Consider the following 19,057-nt stretch of genomic DNA (forward strand, 5'->3'; position numbering starts at 1 on the left):
ATATTATTATGCACTGTCACTTTTGTCACTTGTTCGAGTAAAATTTAAAAATACACGGAGCCTTTCATTAGTTTCCGTGGGAACACGGAAACACGTCAACCTTCTTCCAGGTTCGACGGCCGAGTCCGAAACAATCTTCTCGTTATCGATGAATGATAGGATTCATTATAACTTTGTTTCTGTACAATTTTGGTAGGAATAAGGAGGAGGATGAAGGAAAGGTTGGAAGCCTTATTGTCGTACGGGCGGTGCTCCGCTGACGAGAGAGCGCTCCGTCCGTAGCCCTCTGACAGACTTCTGTCAAACCAGAAATCGTGCCAGGGGGTAAGGCTGTCCCGTTACAATACATAGAAAAATGCGCTATGATTTGTAGCAACGCTTTTCTATATCGCCATTCTAGTACATTTCACCAAAGTACATATAGTAATTTTGATGCCGAAAGCAGTTCTCTCAAATTTTACTATGTACGACAGGCAAAATGTAGGTCTGTGACATTCTTACATCGAACGACGTATCGATATCCGAATGTCACTCGTGTTTTTGGTGAAATGTTGAAAATTGGTGAATTGGACTGGACAAATTGGTGAAATGTCGAAAATTTTTGTAATGTTGAGTGGCACCGTCCGAAAAGAAGTGAATTTTCTTTTCGACAAAGATTTACTTGACAATGTCCGCTTATGAACGAAGCGATTGCCTGAAATTTTACTATGTGCCACTAGTTAATTTTCATGTTTATACTCGCAGCAACGCCTCATATAATTGGTAGGCGCATGAATTTTGCTATGTTATTAAGCAAAATTCAGTGCGGTTGAAAGGAAAATACGAAACTATGCAATTTTTCGTATAGCACAGAGAAACAGATGCTATGTTATCTCCTAAATTTTCATCAAATCATTTCATTATTTTTACTATGTTTTTATTCAAAATTCGCTCGGTGTTCATTTTTGATATATTACAGCGCGTTATTTACTATATGGACTGTGGTAATGGTTTCTCAAACTTTTGCATTATTTGACACATTCTGTAGCGATTATTATTATAATATTATCGATATGGTCCGACGTTAATATAAAAACATAGTAATTTTTGCTATAAAAGTTTCGCCGTGATAGCCTTCTTATTTAACGGAGAAAAAAAACAAATTCTTCGTGTCCGTAAAGGTCGAACGATCGGTCGAAATGTATTCGAAGACTAATACGGCAGACTTTCAAGTTCGAGTCATTCGAATTTTTCTACGAAATCCCCTGGTTAGTATTGACTGCGCGGAAAGTGGCAGCTTGCAGGGCATGATATTAAAAAAAAAACTTGAGATTGCCAATTAATTTTATTCAATGATACACACAACGATGCGGATACAAATACTCTCATACCGATGTCAACGAAGTCTAACGCGTGTGTCCAGCGCACACTTTGCCAAATCCGGCGCTCAGAGGTGAGCGGTTGACCCGCAAGACGGTGCACGGTTGGCGGTCAGCCAACCGCGTAATGTTGGCCTAACCCGGTGCTCCTTCGTCGTCGGCTTTAATTTTATTTTAATTCTATTCAAACTAAGTAAACTGAGTAAGAATTTTAAGCTTAGTCAAACACTGGTGTTTGACCAACGGAGCTACTAATACTAATAGATATAGAACTGTTGAAGATAATAGAGGCTGATTAATTATGGTCCTGTTGGAGCGATCAGTTGTCGAACTCGATGCAGCGGTTCATATAACAGAACTAAAAGAAAAGAAAAACGGGCATTACTTGAAACAACTGATATCAGAATACTGGGCTTCTGGACGAGTTTCACAAAATGGATAATGCAATGGATCGTACTTACCCGTTGTTTCCCGTCGTTTTGGGATCCGCAGGGAGTGCCTAGTGCTGCGCTATAGCTGAGCCTTTTACAGCTCTCAGAAGTTCCCCACTCCGTTTCAACCCTTTCATTCAAACATCTGAGTCGAACGCAGATTTCGTCCTGATAATCGAACAAACATAAAAATTCACGAGGATTGCTTACTGCAACAGTATTCGAGGCAACGAAACTCCAATGATATGTTAAAAAGTATTAACTTTTTCGAGTGAGATTAATACACGATTGAAAAAAAAATGGAAAAATTCACCGTTGATATATATCAATTATACTTAATCGTTAAACTCAATATATTTTATCGTTTCATTGCCAGTCGGATATTAAAAGTTTTTTATGTGTAATGATTACCAAGCCGTAGCTACATGCTTCTTTATGTTTCTGTCCTTGACACTGTTGTTCTAAACTCATCATTTTTCCAGGCACCAAGTGTGGCATAGCCGATGTCGTCTCCGGTGCTCTATACAAACAAGCGAACTTTCCCTCTCTACAACGGAAAAAACGAAATTTATAGCACTACACACCACCTTGTGGTACATCATTTTCATTTTCGTTGTCGAATGGAACTCTATTGTTTAGAAGAAAGTCTCACCTCCACCGTGAAGAAAGTTGGTCGTATGAGCATATCGAGAATTTCGACGAAAATTCCGTAGGAGTGGAGCTTGCGTCCATGATGTAACCTGTCTGGAAAATCCTACACTTTTCGTTGCTCTCATGTGTCAGGCCGAATCTATAAATTGAAACATTCGATAGAGTTAACTATTGTAAAAACATTTTTAACGGTTTTCGCTATCCGAATATAGCGCTATTCAAATTAATGTAAAATAAGGAGATGGTGCAATGATGAACAAGCCAATTTTTCTGTTGGTTGCGACGAACACAATGTTTTCGGAATCTGAAGAAAACTTGAGCCTTTTGATAATATTTTTGTTAGTTGTATGTTGAAATTATTTCGATGGCATGCGTTTTATTGATCACTCGAAAATATTTAGTACACGCTGTTCTTAACGAAATTCTATTTTTGCAGCAGTGAAGTTCCTCTACTGCTCATTTCGTCAACGGATTCAATGAAAAACATTGCGTCGATACATTTTAGCCTCGCAAATAAAGCTCAAAGTCGAGGCTGAAGAATATTTGGTTGTGAAACTTAATAATTTGACTTTGTTCAAGATACTCACACGTGGCCTAATTCGTGTATCCCCGCGTGAATACCAGTGAAATCAGCATTGTCAGTAAAGATAGCAACCGCAGGCTTCGAATCCTTTTTCAGAGAACTCCCGCATACGGAACCGATTCTTGCGACACCTGAAAATTATTGAATTCAACACGACACAATTTGTAAATGAAATTTGAAATTTTGGGGATCAGTGTCTAGTCAATGGAAAAAGCAATTCCTTACCAAGCGAATCTTCCCCCAGGATCCGTCTACAAAATGTTTAAGAAAATTTCAAGTTGTAGTAGTGTTACAAGTGAAATATTTTTGTCTAAAAGCATGGATCGGTCGACATCTCGTCATTGTTAGTGCGGAGAAGGTATAGCTACGAATATCGAAAAGCAAATTTTGCTACGCTGTATCGAAATAAAAACGAATCAATTTACTTTCGATCGATTCATTTTTATCTCGTCGGGTGAGCGCGTTCGTCATACGTACTTGGTCATCGTCACAGCGATGTCGTACGTATCCATCGGAATTTGGTCTTTTGCTTTAAACCAATGATCCTCTGTGTTTTCAACCGATTGCTCATTATCAAGCTGTTCACTATTCGGGATTCGGGAATTCAAGAGATGTGGTGTAGCCTCTGGCGTCTAGAATTATTTTATATCCACGTTTATTTAGAGGACAATGGACAGAGTCTAATTGAAAGGACTCGAATGCAGCAATTGAATGTGCAAAAATAGTTTTTTCATCTCACAGTTGCTAGGACGATTGCCACGACGTAAAAATTGATAGATGGTCTCAGATTACTACGAAAGGAAAGTTCGACGGCATTCCAGAAAGCCATAACGTATTTCAGTGTCCGTATCAACTCTCTTTCCGTCCTTGAGAAAACACGCAAATTTTAGTTAAAAAAAGTTTGATCTTTACTTTGAGTATATTTGTTTATCCTTACTCGTTATGGTAGAAATTGGAATCGAGCTCTATCAATAATCTCGCATGTAGGGTGTCGTGATTCTTGTATTCGGTATCTCGTTTTGCGTTGCGATGAACATCCGATACGGCTTCGATTCTCAGTGTGTCCGATGTGTTACTCGCTGTAAAGAGAAAAGTTTTTTCGTTCGTTTCTTCGGAGAAAGTCATTTTTTATTTTTGGAAGCTAAAACGAACACTAAACAATTACTTCGGTGAAAATATAGAAAAAAAAAACGATTTTAGTCACAGTATCGACGATTTCAATATCTTCGTGTAAAAAATACTCAGCCCCTCCAGAGCGTTCCAACGTTTTACTTTTTTGAGCAAATTGCGAATATTCATGACTCTCGTCCTGCATAGATCCGTCGTCCACCGGATTATTCGTGTCGGCCCGTTTTGATCTGACGCTCTGTTGGATATTTCATTTACCATCATAATATGAAAGACCGAATGCAATTTGAAATCCTTTGAATTAATGTTTGAAAGGGTGGGGTTCGATATGTCCAATAACTGAATTGTAGAACGGTCGATATTTCAAAGTTTTAAAAGTTGTGATATCAGTTTGGAGAAAAATAAGTAGTTCGAAATTCTTATTCCCGATCGACTATCCAGCAGATTGCGTGTTTAATCGAAAATTCCTTCTTTGAATTCATATTTACCCGAAAATACATATTTCAATAGTTTTCATTTCGAATGCAATTTTAACAGACCATCCAACAGAATGTCAAAAGTTCATATTTTCGAATTAAAAATGGAGAGTAATTGTTTTACAGACAGACCAATATATAGAGTAGCAAAAAATCGAAAGTGAATTTTTCGAGCCTATCAAACTTAGATATGCAGAATAGCGATAACTCGAAAAGGCGAAAGTCAAAATGACGATGTTTAAAATTGGAGATGACCGGTCTGAGTAAGTAAACGAGTGAGACTCATGTATTTGGAGCTCCACTGCATTTCTTTATTTTGATCGATCGACTTTCTAACGTTTCGCTATTTTGACTGTTCGACTTTTTGGTGTTTCAGTATTTTAACCTCAGTATATTTGGTCTTTCGTTATTATATTTTAAAAATTGAGAATATTTACGGTATCGCTGACCCTAGTAATTTATGAATCGAAAGAGCGATAGTCGAATTTTCGAAAAATCGATATTTCAGTGATCGTTCTATGAGCGATTGTTACATTCTATTTTCGATGTAACAGTTCTTCGAACCTTGCAGTTTCTGCTTTATTTATTTTCGGCATTCAAAGCTCCAGTCGAATCTATCTGTCTCCATATTATCATTCGAAGTTTATAAACTCGAGATTTTAGCTGTTGGAAATTTTAGTCATTTCAACATTTGATCTCCACCCGTTTGAAAGATCAATGTAGATAGAATATTATCAGAATTTAGACGTACCGCTGTTTTTTGATGATTTCGCTTCTGCTGGATGACCAGTGAAGCTAATTCCACAGGATCCTGCAAAACTCGTGCAACTTTGTTCATTGCCTGCGTGAAAAAAGGTAGATTGGAAACAAATTTTTTTACTTATGACGAGTCGAGGCGAATGCTACAAGCGAACGATTTTAATCGTCATTTTCATAAAACCGTAGACACCACACTGGTGCAAATTTGCACCCACGAAAATTTCAAAAAAAAAACACGTTTTCAAAATTCCTCCCTTCAATTTGGCTATTTTTCTATAATAAAACTTGAGTTTTCAATTTTTTTTAATTATTGTAATCGATTACTAAGGAAATGTTACCCCCAAAAAGTCTCGTTGTAAGATCAATTCCGTACATTCATGGATGAAATGAAAACGTTTTGAAAAGTCCAAGTGCCAATTTGCACCGTGTGGTGAGTGTGGTGTCTGCGAATTAATCAAGAATCACCGTTCCCATTGCGAATTGAAAATCCAACTTTAGAGGCTGGTGTTATATGAAGAAAAAAAAATATTCACGTCGTTATTTATTTCATGAATTTCGTTAATTTCTTTAGCAAACTTACATCCGTACTCAAATCGTATTGGACTCCACCGATTTTAGCGGCGTTCGGTCTGCCATAGTAGACCAGTGTAGAGGTTGTGAAAAGTGCTCCCCCTCCAGGGTTGAGCAGCGATTGCACTCTCTGATCTTTAATTAGTTGAATCAGTGCTACTGCGGAGCCCGCATAAACAAGATGATTCAAGGTTATTACCATCGAAAAATTAACCCTCTCAGACCGAGACCTATTTCACGTTGACGGAAAATGATTCCCTTCATAATTTTATCTCATTATACTTTCTAGTTTCAGAATCCATTGTGACATTTCGGTTTTTTTGTTGGGAAATATGAATTTTTGAATGTTCGCTGCGCGCAGCACCAGGTTCTTGGGGAGCAGAATCAGGAAAATTTACGAATGAATCTAGCACCGAATACCTTAAATACATCATATTAGCTCCCCTTTGAAAGGAAATAACGTTTGGAGTACGAAAAAAAAATGTATACCCACTTTTCTTTTGCGATAACTAAAGCACCTTTTCACACAACGCCAACTCAACATGAAACGCCGACTTCATATTGATATTTCGATGAGTTAAAGCAGTTATCTCTTGGTTTAGGAGTATCTAAGATGCAATCTAACCTTGCTTGATGGAAATAGGCAGTTAGAACCCCGACCTTACTGACCGATGCAGTTTTATTGAGCCTGGAAGCACGTGTTGCGTAGAAGCAACATACGGTCCGAGAGGGTTAAAAGGTCAACGATAAAGTTGGCATATTTACTTGTCTCCGGCCTCTTTCCTATGTTCTCATAATAAGCATCATCGTTGGCGTCGGGCACCTGGAGATACAGAGGAAATAAAAAATCTTCACTTTATTCGTTCGTTACGTTTGAAATGGAAGAAAATCAAAGTGTTTAAGCAACAAATATAGTGCTCATTAATAATTACTTTTTACCTTTTCATTGCAGAGGCAGGGGTCTACAGCGGCCAGGAACAAAAGAACAATCTCCGCTAGGTACATGATCGTTGGTCGATGATTGAAAAAAAAATGGTGAATATCGAGGAACGTTCACCAAATTGAACGAGAGTTGTACGATGCTCCGCTTTTATAGTCGATTTTCGAACGTAATATTTGTCGTTGAAGTTTCATTTATCTGATACGCAGATGGATGAGAATTAGGGGCGGGGGTCGAAACAGCGAACGATCAAAATAGCGAACAGGCATTCTGTATATCTATATATGCATGTATATCGCATATGCCTGTTCGCTATTTTGATCGTTCGCTGTTTCGACCCCCACCCGAGAATTAGCATTGAACTCGTGGACGCTTAACACGTATTCCTTCAAAAACTGTTTTCAACATTCTCATTGGAACACAAACTAGAAACAGGGCCAACATCTGTTCTAACAAACTATTGAGCAATGCAGAAAAACACTTAGTATTCTTATCGTCAAGTGCGAATGGAAAATGTACTTAATGATCATCACGATTGTACACATACTCGGCGCTAGATACCCCGAAGCCGTATACAGAAGAGACTTTTGTACGAATATTTCGGATAAATACTGAAACGTTTCGATATTCGGGAGGTGCTCAATTCCCAAATATCGGTACTTAGGATTTTTTAGATCCTCTTCTCTCACGTAGGAGAGGTGTCAGTGTGCAGGTTCGTGCACTGACCGGCGGATTTTTGCCAGGAGCGGGTAAAGCCCTCCGATTTCCCCATCTTGCAATTCGAGGAGCTTGGCTCAAACTCGACCTTCAAGAACGGATACTTTCGTCCGGTATAGGAGCATCTAGTCCTCTGCATTGCTTTCTCGCTACGCAATCGGGCTTAGCCTCGCTAAAGCGTACTGCGAGAAACAATCTTCTCTTCTTCTTCTTCTTCTTCAACTTTTTGGCTAGGCTCACTTCCGTGTCGTCCGTGAGTCTAGCCTGGCCACTGGTAATATACACCGCTTCGGCCAAGGGTCGATTTGTTCAGAGGTTGGTGTGAGCTCCTCTATATATATGTATTGTTTTTGAATTTGAATTTATTTGTATCATTTGAATATGCTGCGTTGTTGAGCAAAGGAGAAGAAACAATAGAATAGGCAATTCAGGGAAGTCACAAAGCACACCGAGACTGTGAATTACATCCTTTGTTCATCTCTCTAAGCAAACGCTATGTCATTGTCTTTATGTTGATATTTTTTTCCTCTTCTCTTTATTATTATTATACCCCTCTAAGCTGGATTAGCCTCGAAAGGTGTAGAAATCAGGAGAATTTAATGTGTCATTTCTTTAAAAATTGGTGTAATTTTATTTAGATTTTATAATTTTGATATGTAATTTATTTTAGTTTTTATTAATTTTTGGTTTAATCGTTGGAATGCTCATTGCTCAATCATTGGGACTGGCCGGTTGTCTCTAATGGTTCCATTTTATAATTCTTGATGTTTTGAGGAGTCAATGAGAATTTAATTATTTCGTTTATTTTTTATTTAATTTAATTAACTGATATTATTATGCACTGTCACTTTTGTCACTTGTTCGAGTAAAATTTAAAAATACACGGAGCCTTTCATTAGTTTCCGTGGGAACACGGAAACACGTCAACCTTCTTCCAGGTTCGACGGCCGAGTCCGAAACAATCTTCTCGTTATCGATGAATGATAGGATTCATTATAACTTTGTTTCTGTACAATTTTGGTAGGAATAAGGAGGAGGATGAAGGAAAGGTTGGAAGCCTTATTGTCGTACGGGCGGTGCTCCGCTGACGAGAGAGCGCTCCGTCCGTAGCCCTCTGACAGACTTCTGTCAAACCAGAAATCGTGCCAGGGGGTAAGGCTGTCCCGTTACAATACATAGAAAAATGCGCTATGATTTGTAGCAACGCTTTTCTATATCGCCATTCTAGTACATTTCACCAAAGTACATATAGTAATTTTGATGCCGAAAGCAGTTCTCTCAAATTTTACTATGTACGACAGGCAAAATGTAGGTCTGTGACATTCTTACATCGAACGACGTATCGATATCCGAATGTCACTCGTGTTTTTGGTGAAATGTTGAAAATTGGTGAATTGGACTGGACAAATTGGTGAAATGTCGAAAATTTTTGTAATGTTGAGTGGCACCGTCCGAAAAGAAGTGAATTTTCTTTTCGACAAAGATTTACTTGATAATGTCCGCTTATGAACGAAGCGATTGCCTGAAATTTTACTATGTGCCACTAGTTAATTTTCATGTTTATACTCGCAGCAACGCCTCATATAATTGGTAGGCGCATGAATTTTGCTATGTTATTAAGCAAAATTCAGTGCGGTTGAAAGGAAAATACGAAACTATGCAATTTTTCGTATAGCACAGAGAAACAGATGCTATGTTATCTCCTAAATTTTCATCAAATCATTTCATTATTTTTACTATGTTTTTATTCAAAATTCGCTCGGTGTTCATTTTTGATATATTACAGCGCGTTATTTACTATATGGACTGTGGTAATGGTTTCTCAAACTTTTGCATTATTTGACACATTCTGTAGCGATTATTATTATAATATTATCGATATGGTCCGACGTTAATATAAAAACATAGTAATTTTTGCTATAAAAGTTTCGCCGTGATAGCCTTCTTATTTAACGGAGAAAAAAAACAAATTCTTCGTGTCCGTAAAGGTCGAACGATCGGTCGAAATGTTTTCGAAGACTAATACGGCAGACTTTCAAGTTCGAGTCATTCGAATTTTTCTACGAAATCCCCTGGTTAGTATTGACTCCGCGGATAGTGGCAGCTTGTAGGGCATGATATTAAAAAAAAAAACTTGAGATTGCCAATTAATTTTATTCAATGATACAACGATGCGGATACAAATACTCTCATACCGATGTCAACGAAGTCTAACACGTGTGTCCAGCGCACACTTTGCCAAATCCGGCGCTCAGAGGTGAGCGGTTGACCCGCAAGACGGTGCACGGTTGGCGGTCAGCCAACCGCGTAATGTTGGCCTAACCCGGTGCTCCTTCGTCGTCGGCTTTAATTTTATTTTAATTCTATTCAAACTAAGTAAACTGAGTAAGAATTTTAAGCTTAGTCAAACACTGGTGTTTGACCAACGGAGCTACTAATACTAATAGATATAGAACTGTTGAAGATAGTAGAGGCTGATTAATTATGGTCCTGTTGGAGCGATCAGTTGTCGAACTCGATGCAGCGGTTCATATAACAGAACTAAAAGAAAAGAAAAACAGGCATTACTTGAAACAACTGATATCAGAATACTGGGCTTCTGGACGAGTTTCACAAAATGGATAATGCAATGGATCGTACTTACCCGTTGTTTCCCGTCGTTTTGGGATCCGCAGGGAGTGCCTAGTGCTGCGCTATAGCTGAGCCTTTTACAGCTCTCAGAAGTTCCCCACTCCGTTTCAACCCTTTCATTCAAACATCTGAGTCGAACGCAGATTTCGTCCTGATAATCGAACAAACATAAAAATTCACGAGGATTGCTTACTGCAACAGTATTCGAGGCAACGAAACTCCAATGATATGTTAAAAAGTATTAACTTTTTCGAGTGAGATTAATACACGATTGAAAAAAAATTGGAAAAATTCACCGTTGATATATATCAATTATACTTAATCGTTAAACTCAATATATTTTATCGTTTCATTGCCAGTCGGATATTAAAAGTTTTTTATGTGTAATGATTACCAAGCCGTAGCTACATGCTTCTTTATGTTTCTGTCCTTGACACTGTTGTTCTAAACTCATCATTTTTCCAGGCACCAAGTGTGGCATAGCCGATGTCGTCTCCGGTGCTCTATACAAACAAGCGAACTTTCCCTCTCTACAACGTAAAAAACGAAATTTATAGCACTACACACCACCTTGTGGTACATCATTTTCATTTTCGTTGTCGAATGGAACTCTATTGTTTAGAAGAAAGTCTCACCTCCACCGTGAAGAAAGTTGGTCGTGTGAGCATATCGAGAATTTCGACGAAAATTCTGTAGGAGTGGAGCTTGCGTCCATGATGTAACCTGTCTGGAAAATCCTACACTTTTCTTTGCTCTCATGTGTCAGGCCGAATCTATAAATTGAAACATTCGATAGAGTTAACTATTGTAAAAACATTTTTAACGGTTTTCGCTATCCGAATATAGCGCTATTCAAATTAATGTAAAATAAGGAGATGGTGCAATGATGAACAAGCCAATTTTTCTGTTGGTTGCGACGAACACAATGTTTTCGGAATCTGAAGAAAACTTGAGCCTTTTGATAATATTTTTGTTAGTTGTATGTTGAAATTATTTCGATGGCATGCATTTTATTGATCACTCGAAAATATTTAGTACACGCTGTTCTTAACGAAATTCTATTTTTGCAGCAGTGAAGTTCCTCTACTGCTCATTTCGTCAACGGATTCAATGAAAAACATTGCGTCGATACATTTTAGCCTCGCAAATAAAGCTCAAAGTCGAGGCTGAAGAATATTTGGTTGTGAAACTTAATAATTTGACTTTGTTCAAGATACTCACACGTGGCCTAATTCGTGTATCCCCGCGTGAATACCAGTGAAATCAGCATTGTCAGTAAAGATAGCAACCGAAGGCTTCGAATCCTTTTTCAGAGAACTCCCGCATACGGAACCAATTCTTGCGACACCTGAAAATTATTGAATTCAACACGACACAATTTGTAAATGAAATTTGAAATTTTGGGGATTAGTGTCTAGTCAATGGAAAAAGCAATTCCTTACCAAGCGAATCTTCCCCCAGGATCCGTCTATAAAAGTTTAAGAAAATTTCAAGTTGTAGTGGTGTTACAAGTGAAATATTTTTGTCTAAAAGCATGGATCGGTCGACATCTCGTCATTGTTAGTGCGGAGAAGGTATAGCTACGAATATCGAAAAGCAAATTTTGCTACGCTGTATCGAAATAAAAACGAATCAATTTACTTTCGATCGATTCGTTTTTATCTCGTCGGGTGAGCGCGTTCGTCATACGTACTTGGTCATCGTCACAGCGATGTCGTACGTATCCATCGGAATTTGGTCTTTTGCTTTAAACCAATGATCCTCTGTGTTTTCAACCGATTGCTCATTATCAAGCTGTTCACTATTCGGGATTCGGGAATTCAAGAGATGTGGTGTAGCCTCTGGCGTCTAGAATTATTTTATATCCACGTTTATTTAGAGGACAATGGACGGAGTCTAATTGAAAGGACTCGAATGCAGCAATTGAATGTGCAAAAATAGTTTTTTCATCTCACAGTTGCTAGGACGATTGCCACGACGTAAAAATTGATAGACGGTCTCAGATTACTACGAAAGGAAAGTTCGACGGCATTCCAGAAAGCCATAACGTATTTCAGTGTCCGTATCAACTCTCTTTCCGTCCTTGAGAAAACACGCAAATTTTAGTTAAAAAAAGTTTGATCTTTACTTTGAGTATATTTGTTTATCCTTACTCGTTATGGTAGAAATTGGAATCGAGCTCTATCAATAATCTCGCATGTAGGGTGTCATGATTCTTGTATTCGGTATCTCGTTTTGCGTTGCGATGAACATCCGATACGGCTTCGATTCCCAGTGTGTCCGATGTGTTACTCGCTGTAAAGAGAAAAGTTTTTTTCGTTCGTTTCTTCGGAGAAAGTCATTTTTTATTTTTGAAAGCTAAAACGAACACTAAACAATAACTTCGGTGAAAATATAGAAAAAAAAACGATTTTAGTCACAGTATCGACGATTTCAATATCTTCGTGTAAAAAATACTCAGCCCCTCCAGAGCGTTCCAACGTTTTACTTTTTTGAGCAAATTGCGAATATTCATGACTCTCGTCCTGCATAGATCCGTCGTCCACCGGATTATTCGTGTCGGCCCGTTTTGATCTGACGCTCTGTTGGATATTTCATTTGCCATCATAATATGAAAGACCGAATGCAATTTGAAATCCTTTGAATTAATGTTTGAAAGGGTGGGGTTCGATATGTCCAATAACTGAATTGTAGAACGGTCGATATTTCAAAGTTTTAAAAGTTGTGATATCAGTTTGGAGAAAAATAAGTAGTTCGAAATTCTTATTCCCGATCGACTATCCAGCAGATTGCGTGTTTAATCGAAAATTCCTTCTTTGAATTCATATTTACCCGAAAATACATATTTCAATAGTTTTCATTTCGAATGCAATTTTAACAGATCATCCAACAGAATGTCAAAAGTTCATATTTTCAAATTCAAAATGGAGAGTAATTGTTTTACAGACCAATATATAGAGTAGCAAAAAATCGAAAGTGAATTTTTCGAGCCTATCAAACTTAGATATGCAGAATAGTGATAACTCGAAAAGGCGAAAGTCAAAATGGCGATGTTTAAAATTGGAGATGACCGGTCTGAGTAAGTAAACGAGTGAGACTCATGTATTTGGAGCTCCACTGCATTTCTTTATTTTGATCGATCGACTTTCTAACGTTTCGCTATTTTGACTGTTCGACTTTTTGGTGTTTCAGTATTTTAACCTCAGTAATATTTGGTCTTTCGTTATAATATTTTAAAAATTGAGAATATTTACAGTATCGCTGACCCTAGTAATTTATGAATCGAAAGAGCGATAGTCGAATTTTCGAAAAATCGATATTTCAGTGATCGTTCTATGAGCGATTGTTACATTTTATTTTCGATGTAAAAGTTCTTCGAACCTTGCAGTTTCTGCTTTATTTATTTTCGGCATTCAAAGCTCCAGTCGAATCTATCTGTCTCCATATTATCATTCGAAGTTTATAAACTCGAGATTTTAGCTGTTGGAAATTTTAGTCATTTCAACATTTGATCTCCACCCGTTTGAAAGATCAATGTAGATAGAATATTATCAGAATTTAGACGTACCGCTGTTTTTTGATGATTTCGCTTCTGCTGGATGACCAGTGAAGCTAATTCCACAGGATCCTGCAAAACTCGTGCAACTTTGTTCATTGCCTGCGTGAAAAAAGGTAGATTGGAAACAAATTTTTTTACTTATGACGAGTCGAGGCGAATGCTACAAGCGAACGATTTTAACCCTAGAACGCATGACTGGGGTGTGAGCACACCCCACGCGAACTTCAAACTACGCTCCCGTCCTAACAAGCGACATTATCGACTGATTATCGACGGATTTTTTAATATATAAATTCAATTGAAATTAGTTTTATCGTACATCATTCTTTTCGTTATAAAAAAACGAAGAAAATGGTGTAGGATAAAGTCAGTTTAGTATCGTAGGACCGGATTTATAAGCAGAAAAAGAGTGGGGTGCGTTCAAACCCCGGTCATGAGGTTGAGGGTATGAAAAAAGGCACATGAGGTGTAGGGTTAATCGTCATTTTCATAAAACCGTAAACACCACACTGGTGCAAATTTGCACCCACGAAAATTTCAAAAAAAAAACACGTTTTCAAAATTCCTCCCTTCAATTTGGCCATTTTTCTATAATAAAACTTGAGTTTTCAATTTTTTTAAATTATTGTAATCGATTACTAAGGAAATGTTACCCCCAAAAAGTCTCGTTGTAAGATCAATTCCGTACATTCATGGATGAAATGAAAACGTTTTGAAAAGTCCAAGTGCCAATTTGCACCGTGTGGTGAGTGTGGTGTCTACGAATTAATCAAGAATCACCGTTCCCATTGCGAATTGAAAATCCAACTTTAGAGGCTGGTGTTATGAAGAAAAAAAAATATTCACGTCGTTATTTATTTCATGAATTTCGTTAATTTCTTTAGCAAACTTACATCCGTACTCAAATCGTATTGGACTCCACCGATTTTAGCGGCGTTCGGTCTGCCATAGTAGACCAGTGTAGAGGTTGTGAAAAGTGCTCCCCCTCCAGGGTTGAGCAGCGATTGCACTCTCTGATCTTTAATTAGTTGAATCAGTGCTACTGCGGAGCCCGCATAAACAAGATGATTCAAGGTTATTACCATCGAAAAATTAAAAGGTCAACGATAAATTTGGCATATTTACTTGTCTCCGGCCTCTTTCCTATGTTCTCATAATAAGCATCATCGTTGGCGTCGGGCACCTGGAGATACAGAGGAAATAAAAAATCTTCACTTTATTCGTTCGTTACGTGTTTGAAATGGAAGAAAATCAAAGTGTTTAAGCAACAAATATAGTGCTCATTAATAATTACTTTTTACCTTTTCATTGCAGAGGCAGGGGTCTACAGCGGCCAGGAACAAAAGGACAATCTCCGCCAGGTACATGATCGTTGGTCGATGATTAAAAAAAATAGTGAACACCGAGAAACGTCGTTCCGGGCAACGCTCACCAAACTGGACAAAAGATTCTCGCTCTCGAGTTTATCTACACGGTTAAACAAAACGACTTTCATTATCGAAAAAAAACTGCATTCAACTGACACGTAGATCGATAAAAATGGAGCTCGGAATCATCGAAAATTAACACGTTTCTTGAAAAACTGTTTTCAACGTTTGTTCCTTAGAACAGAAACTTGGAGCAGGGAGATGAGCTGTTGGAGGGGAAAATCATCGTGCGACGTATCCGCAGGAGTGTCGGTCTCTCGAGAAGTTTCTAGAAAATTCAGAAATTTCATATTTCTCTACGTTCTAGAATTTTAACCGATTGAATTTTTTCCCGTACTACGCTCAATCATGATCGCATTTACCTGAGACGAAACCAAAGTTTTTCTTATAAAACAAAACTAAAAAATTGAAAAACACTCGAAAACCCATGAGAACCCCTCCAAAATGCATGAAAATGCCCGTGCGATTTCTCAAACGTAAAACCCCCTAACTTATAGAAATAAAAAAATGTCAGCCAGCTCATAAGGAAAAAAAAAATTTCCCCAAATATTGGGGTGATGCTCCATTTGAGTATAATTACAAAAATTCATAATGGGTCCACGAAGCTCGAAACCGAAATATTTTTACATATATTATTGTTTTATTTTCATACAACGCTTAACAAGTTTTTAAAAAGTACTGTTGATTTGGCCGTTATTGCGGCATCGATTTCCTTCAGTCTTATCCGGTTTCTGTGGCCTTGCGATGGTCTCGGCAATTGTTGAGGCGAGCAGGGAAACGGTTGAGAATAAAAATACACGTGAAGGAGTGCCTAAACGAAAAAAAAAAAAAAAAAAAAAAAAAAAACAATCATTTGCAAAAGACAAAGGGAATTTAATCATAATTTTGTATTTTTAAAATTCTATGTCACGTTCTACGAAAACGAGTGATAATTATACACGAAGACAATCTTCTCTTGGAAGTGAGAAGTCGAATTTCCATAATTCGAATATCAATCCTAAGCTCAAACTTCGACACTGTCAAATCATATATTTTTATTAAGAAAAATAATTTTCCTCATTAAATCCTCTCACGAAAAACTGGCTACGAATTCATTAAGCAAAATTCTTTCCGATAAGTACAAATAAAGAATATTCGAACGAGAGAAAAGCTGCGCAGTTACCTCCTGAGCTGTCAAACGTTTGACGGAATTGTAGAGAAGAATATTTTTCACGAGATCGAGGACGTCGGGAGTCGCGTCAGGGATTGCGTGTTCCCAAGGAATTCCTTTGTGATAGGGAAACGTTATTTTGTTGTAATCCGGCAGAGAGCTGAGTTCGGGCCAAGTTTCGGCAGTCGGAGTCCCCAGATGTCTCAGTACGATCGCTAACTGCTCAATGTCGGTTTCACCCTGTCAAAAATATTTGATTTTCCACATGAAAAATCATCCGCGATGCCGTTTTAGAGGCCTCATTCGCGACATGAATACTTGCAGGAAAAAGTGGAGAATTATTCAACATTTCACCGAATATACAACCGACTGACCACATGTCAATGGAGTCGCTGTAAAATCTTGCCCCGTACAGTAGTTCCGGGGCTCGATACCACCGCGTCGCCACTTGATGGGAATAAGCCTTCGACGAATCTTGCCACATCAATCTCGCTAAACCGAAGTCTGCTATTTTCAGTAGACCTTGGCTATTTATCAGCAAATTCGCTGGCTTCAAGTCCTGTAAATATCAACGTCGTCAAAATAATATATTGTGCGCGGTAAAAATCGTATTGGACCGTTCAAGTCCAAAATTAATCGACCGAAGAAATTTGCGGACATGCGACGTTTGAGAACGTGCTTTTTCGTGCGAACGTATCTCAAAACTTACACGCGCGACCTTGGATTAATATTTTCATGACACACGTGCATGAGATACGATAAATTGAAATAAATATGAAATTTGAGGTAAAACTGTAAAATGTGGCTTTTCTAAATATTTACCAAATGTGGCTTCGAATACCTCAATCATTTACTGACGTATTGAGATAAGAATGTGACCTCCAATATGTCTCTCAAATATTTGAGAAATAGAGTTACAAAATTGTCTTTTTATCGGTCTGTCTTGTGAGTTTCCATATTCATTGTGTACCGCAATTTATTCGACGAATTTTTATAAAAATATTCACCCTGTGCATTATGTGTTTTTTGTGCATATAAGCAACTCCTTCCAACAGCATTTTCATGTAACATTTTGTTTGCGGCACTGTCAATGGATTGTCATTGTCTTTGAGCGTTTCCCAAAGTCCGGAGGGCATGTATTCGAATACCATGACAAAATCGAGTCCGAATGGAAAGGCATCGAGCAGCTCTATTATCTTGAGGGATATTTAATCGAATATATAAAGATAATGAAAAATCATATCAAAGGAGAAAAACTTGGGTTCGCCCTCGATACACACAGCGAAACAATCCAAATTTGACGAATTTCATTGCCTCGAACTTACATACGGATGTTTGAGCTCCTGCAACGTTTTAACTTCTCTTACAATCGACGTTGGTATCCCATCCTCGATTCTTTTGAGCAAAACCTTCTTGAGAGCTACTTCCTGGCCAGTGTCATTATTCGTTGCTTTCAACACTACGCCGTGTGCACCTTCGCCGATACGTCCGGTGACAGTGTATCTCTCCATTATTTCAAAGGCGAATACTTTTACCTCGTTACTATACTCTACTCGAAAATCGATTACAAAACAACGTTTGCTCGTGTTTTCCGAAATTATCCGTACCTAAACGAACACCTTTCGAATCACGTTCAAAAATAATTGTTCTACGCCTTCCTCAAAATGTCAGATCGGAAACATCAGCTGATGCGTCGAAAAATATCGATTTTGAAATCACCACTTTTGATAAAAAACACAAAGAAATAGAAAACGATAAACGTTCAATCGAAAATTTATTTCAGTAAGAATATTACAAAAAGCAAAACGAGTAATCGAGTCCTGTTTCAAAGTGAAACGTTCGTTTCCGACGCATCGTCGTACCACACACTAAAGAGGTTAAGGGTTGGAGAAACTTCAGCAACCTGAACACTAAGAACACTTGTCCACCTGCTCTGCTGCTGCTCACCTGATCGATACTATACACCACTTTCGTGTAAACTTTGGCGCAGGACGTTGCGGTGCGAGTAGTACAACAACAAACACGTGAAAGAGGTTTGGGGAGAAACGGGCGAACGAAAAAGTACGATATAACCTAAAAAAAATGAAAAGCCGATATTTCGGATTTGGCAGAGCTCAAGATGATCAGCCACTTACAGTTCATTCTTACATTCGCTCGAGAAAATTGAAGATTTATAAGAATTTAATATTATTGGGTCTCTCGCAGTCGTTTATTTGTGTCATGTACAAAGGATTGATGATGTTGAGCGAGTACGAGCACGATTTTCTCGGAATGTGGAGCTACGCGAGCTTCAATGTCACGAGGGTCATTGGATTTTTATTGCTTCCAAAAATCTTCTTGTCGCGTTTCAAACGTAAGTTTCGACCGGACATGATGAACACTGCAATGGTTCTTTATTCACAATAAAAACAGTCGTTTATCTCCCAGTACAAAAAACCATTCGACTCGGCTTACTAGTTTCTTCTTTACTCGTCTCAATCCTGTACATAAAAACGACCATAACCGTCGTACCCGCTGCACTGCTCGTGGGGCTCACCACATCCACGGTTTGGGCTTGCCAACAACTTTACATCTTCAGGCTCACCAAAATAATGAGCAAAATTTCAGGCGACGATCTTCAATCGATGTTGTTACGGTTTTCAGGAATATTTTTCACTCTTTACCGATCGTATGATAT

At 38.1% G+C, this 19,057-nt stretch overlaps 3 protein-coding genes across 5 annotated transcripts; all 3 read right to left on the reverse strand.

Moving 5' to 3' along the window:
- Nucleotides 1-1,305: 1,305 nt before the first annotated feature.
- On the reverse strand, nt 1,306-7,051 carry LOC122411219 (A disintegrin and metalloproteinase with thrombospondin motifs 10-like). Of its 2 annotated transcripts, none has more exons than XM_043419860.1 (14): nt 6,896-7,051; nt 6,722-6,779; nt 5,967-6,124; nt 5,379-5,468; nt 4,296-4,389; nt 3,961-4,102; nt 3,763-3,889; nt 3,501-3,655; nt 3,249-3,274; nt 3,028-3,154; nt 2,442-2,579; nt 2,201-2,336; nt 1,820-1,957; nt 1,306-1,716 (listed from the first exon to the last, which is right to left on the reverse strand). In XM_043419860.1, the coding sequence occupies exons 1-14, from the start codon at nt 6,959-6,961 to the stop codon at nt 1,678-1,680; spliced, it is 1,494 nt and encodes a 497-aa protein (XP_043275795.1). In that variant the 5' UTR covers nt 6,962-7,051; the 3' UTR covers nt 1,306-1,677. The 2 variants fall into 2 exon arrangements, with proteins under 2 accessions (XP_043275795.1, XP_043275796.1); XM_043419861.1 differs by having other exon boundaries at nt 5,967-6,115; nt 6,896-7,050.
- Nucleotides 7,052-9,747: 2,696 nt separating this feature from the next.
- LOC122411218 (A disintegrin and metalloproteinase with thrombospondin motifs gon-1-like) lies at nt 9,748-15,261 on the reverse strand. 2 transcript variants are annotated; one of them, XM_043419859.1, is made up of 14 exons: nt 15,105-15,261; nt 14,929-14,986; nt 14,697-14,845; nt 13,813-13,902; nt 12,733-12,826; nt 12,398-12,539; nt 12,200-12,326; nt 11,938-12,092; nt 11,687-11,712; nt 11,466-11,592; nt 10,880-11,017; nt 10,639-10,774; nt 10,258-10,395; nt 9,748-10,154 (listed from the first exon to the last, which is right to left on the reverse strand). In XM_043419859.1, the coding sequence occupies exons 1-14, from the start codon at nt 15,168-15,170 to the stop codon at nt 10,116-10,118; spliced, it is 1,485 nt and encodes a 494-aa protein (XP_043275794.1). In that variant the 5' UTR covers nt 15,171-15,261; the 3' UTR covers nt 9,748-10,115. The 2 variants fall into 2 exon arrangements, with proteins under 2 accessions (XP_043275794.1, XP_043275793.1); XM_043419858.1 differs by having other exon boundaries at nt 14,697-14,854.
- A 587-nt stretch (nt 15,262-15,848) lies between these two features.
- On the reverse strand, nt 15,849-18,328 carry LOC122411222 (cyclin-dependent kinase 20-like). The gene is made up of 5 exons (XM_043419863.1): nt 17,706-18,328; nt 17,388-17,576; nt 16,703-16,939; nt 16,393-16,620; nt 15,849-16,041 (listed from the first exon to the last, which is right to left on the reverse strand). Exons 1-5 carry the CDS (start codon nt 17,889-17,891, stop codon nt 15,877-15,879), a joined length of 1,005 nt encoding a protein of 334 aa, XP_043275798.1. The 5' UTR covers nt 17,892-18,328; the 3' UTR covers nt 15,849-15,876.
- Nucleotides 18,329-19,057: the final 729 nt, after the last annotated feature.

The sequence above is a fragment of the Venturia canescens genome, chromosome 5 (genome assembly GCF_019457755.1).
Source record: "Venturia canescens isolate UGA chromosome 5, ASM1945775v1, whole genome shotgun sequence".
NCBI classification, from domain to species: Eukaryota; Metazoa; Arthropoda; class Insecta; order Hymenoptera; family Ichneumonidae; genus Venturia; species Venturia canescens.

What these genes read in the sequence shown, in the direction of transcription:
- LOC122411218 (XM_043419858.1), bottom strand. Translation starts at nt 15,170, where the DNA reads ATGTACCTGGCGGAGATTGTCCTTTTGTTCCTGGCCGCTGTAGACCCC. An exon ending in CCTGGGGGAAGATTCGCTTG is followed by an intron (nt 11,593 to 11,686) that starts GTAAGGAATTGC and finishes AATAATTTTCAG; the next exon opens with GTGTCGCAAGAATTGGTTCC. An exon ending in CAACTTTCTTCACGGTGGAG is followed by an intron (nt 10,775 to 10,879) that starts GTGAGACTTTCT and finishes TTTACGTTGTAG; the next exon opens with AGAGGGAAAGTTCGCTTGTT.
- LOC122411219 (XM_043419860.1), bottom strand. Translation starts at nt 6,961, where the DNA reads ATGTACCTAGCGGAGATTGTTCTTTTGTTCCTGGCCGCTGTAGACCCC. An exon ending in TCCAATTTCTACCATAACGA is followed by an intron (nt 3,890 to 3,960) that starts GTAAGGATAAAC and finishes TGTTTTCTCAAG; the next exon opens with GACGGAAAGAGAGTTGATAC. An exon ending in ATCGCTGTGACGATGACCAA is followed by an intron (nt 3,275 to 3,500) that starts GTACGTATGACG and finishes AACATTTTGTAG; the next exon opens with ACGGATCCTGGGGGAAGATT.
- LOC122411222 (XM_043419863.1), bottom strand. Translation starts at nt 17,891, where the DNA reads ATGGAGAGATACACTGTCACCGGACGTATCGGCGAAGGTGCACACGGC. An exon ending in AAAAACACATAATGCACAGG is followed by an intron (nt 16,940 to 17,387) that starts GTGAATATTTTT and finishes TGATATTTACAG; the next exon opens with GACTTGAAGCCAGCGAATTT. An exon ending in AACGTTTGACAGCTCAGGAG is followed by an intron (nt 16,042 to 16,392) that starts GTAACTGCGCAG and finishes TTTTTCGTTTAG; the next exon opens with GCACTCCTTCACGTGTATTT.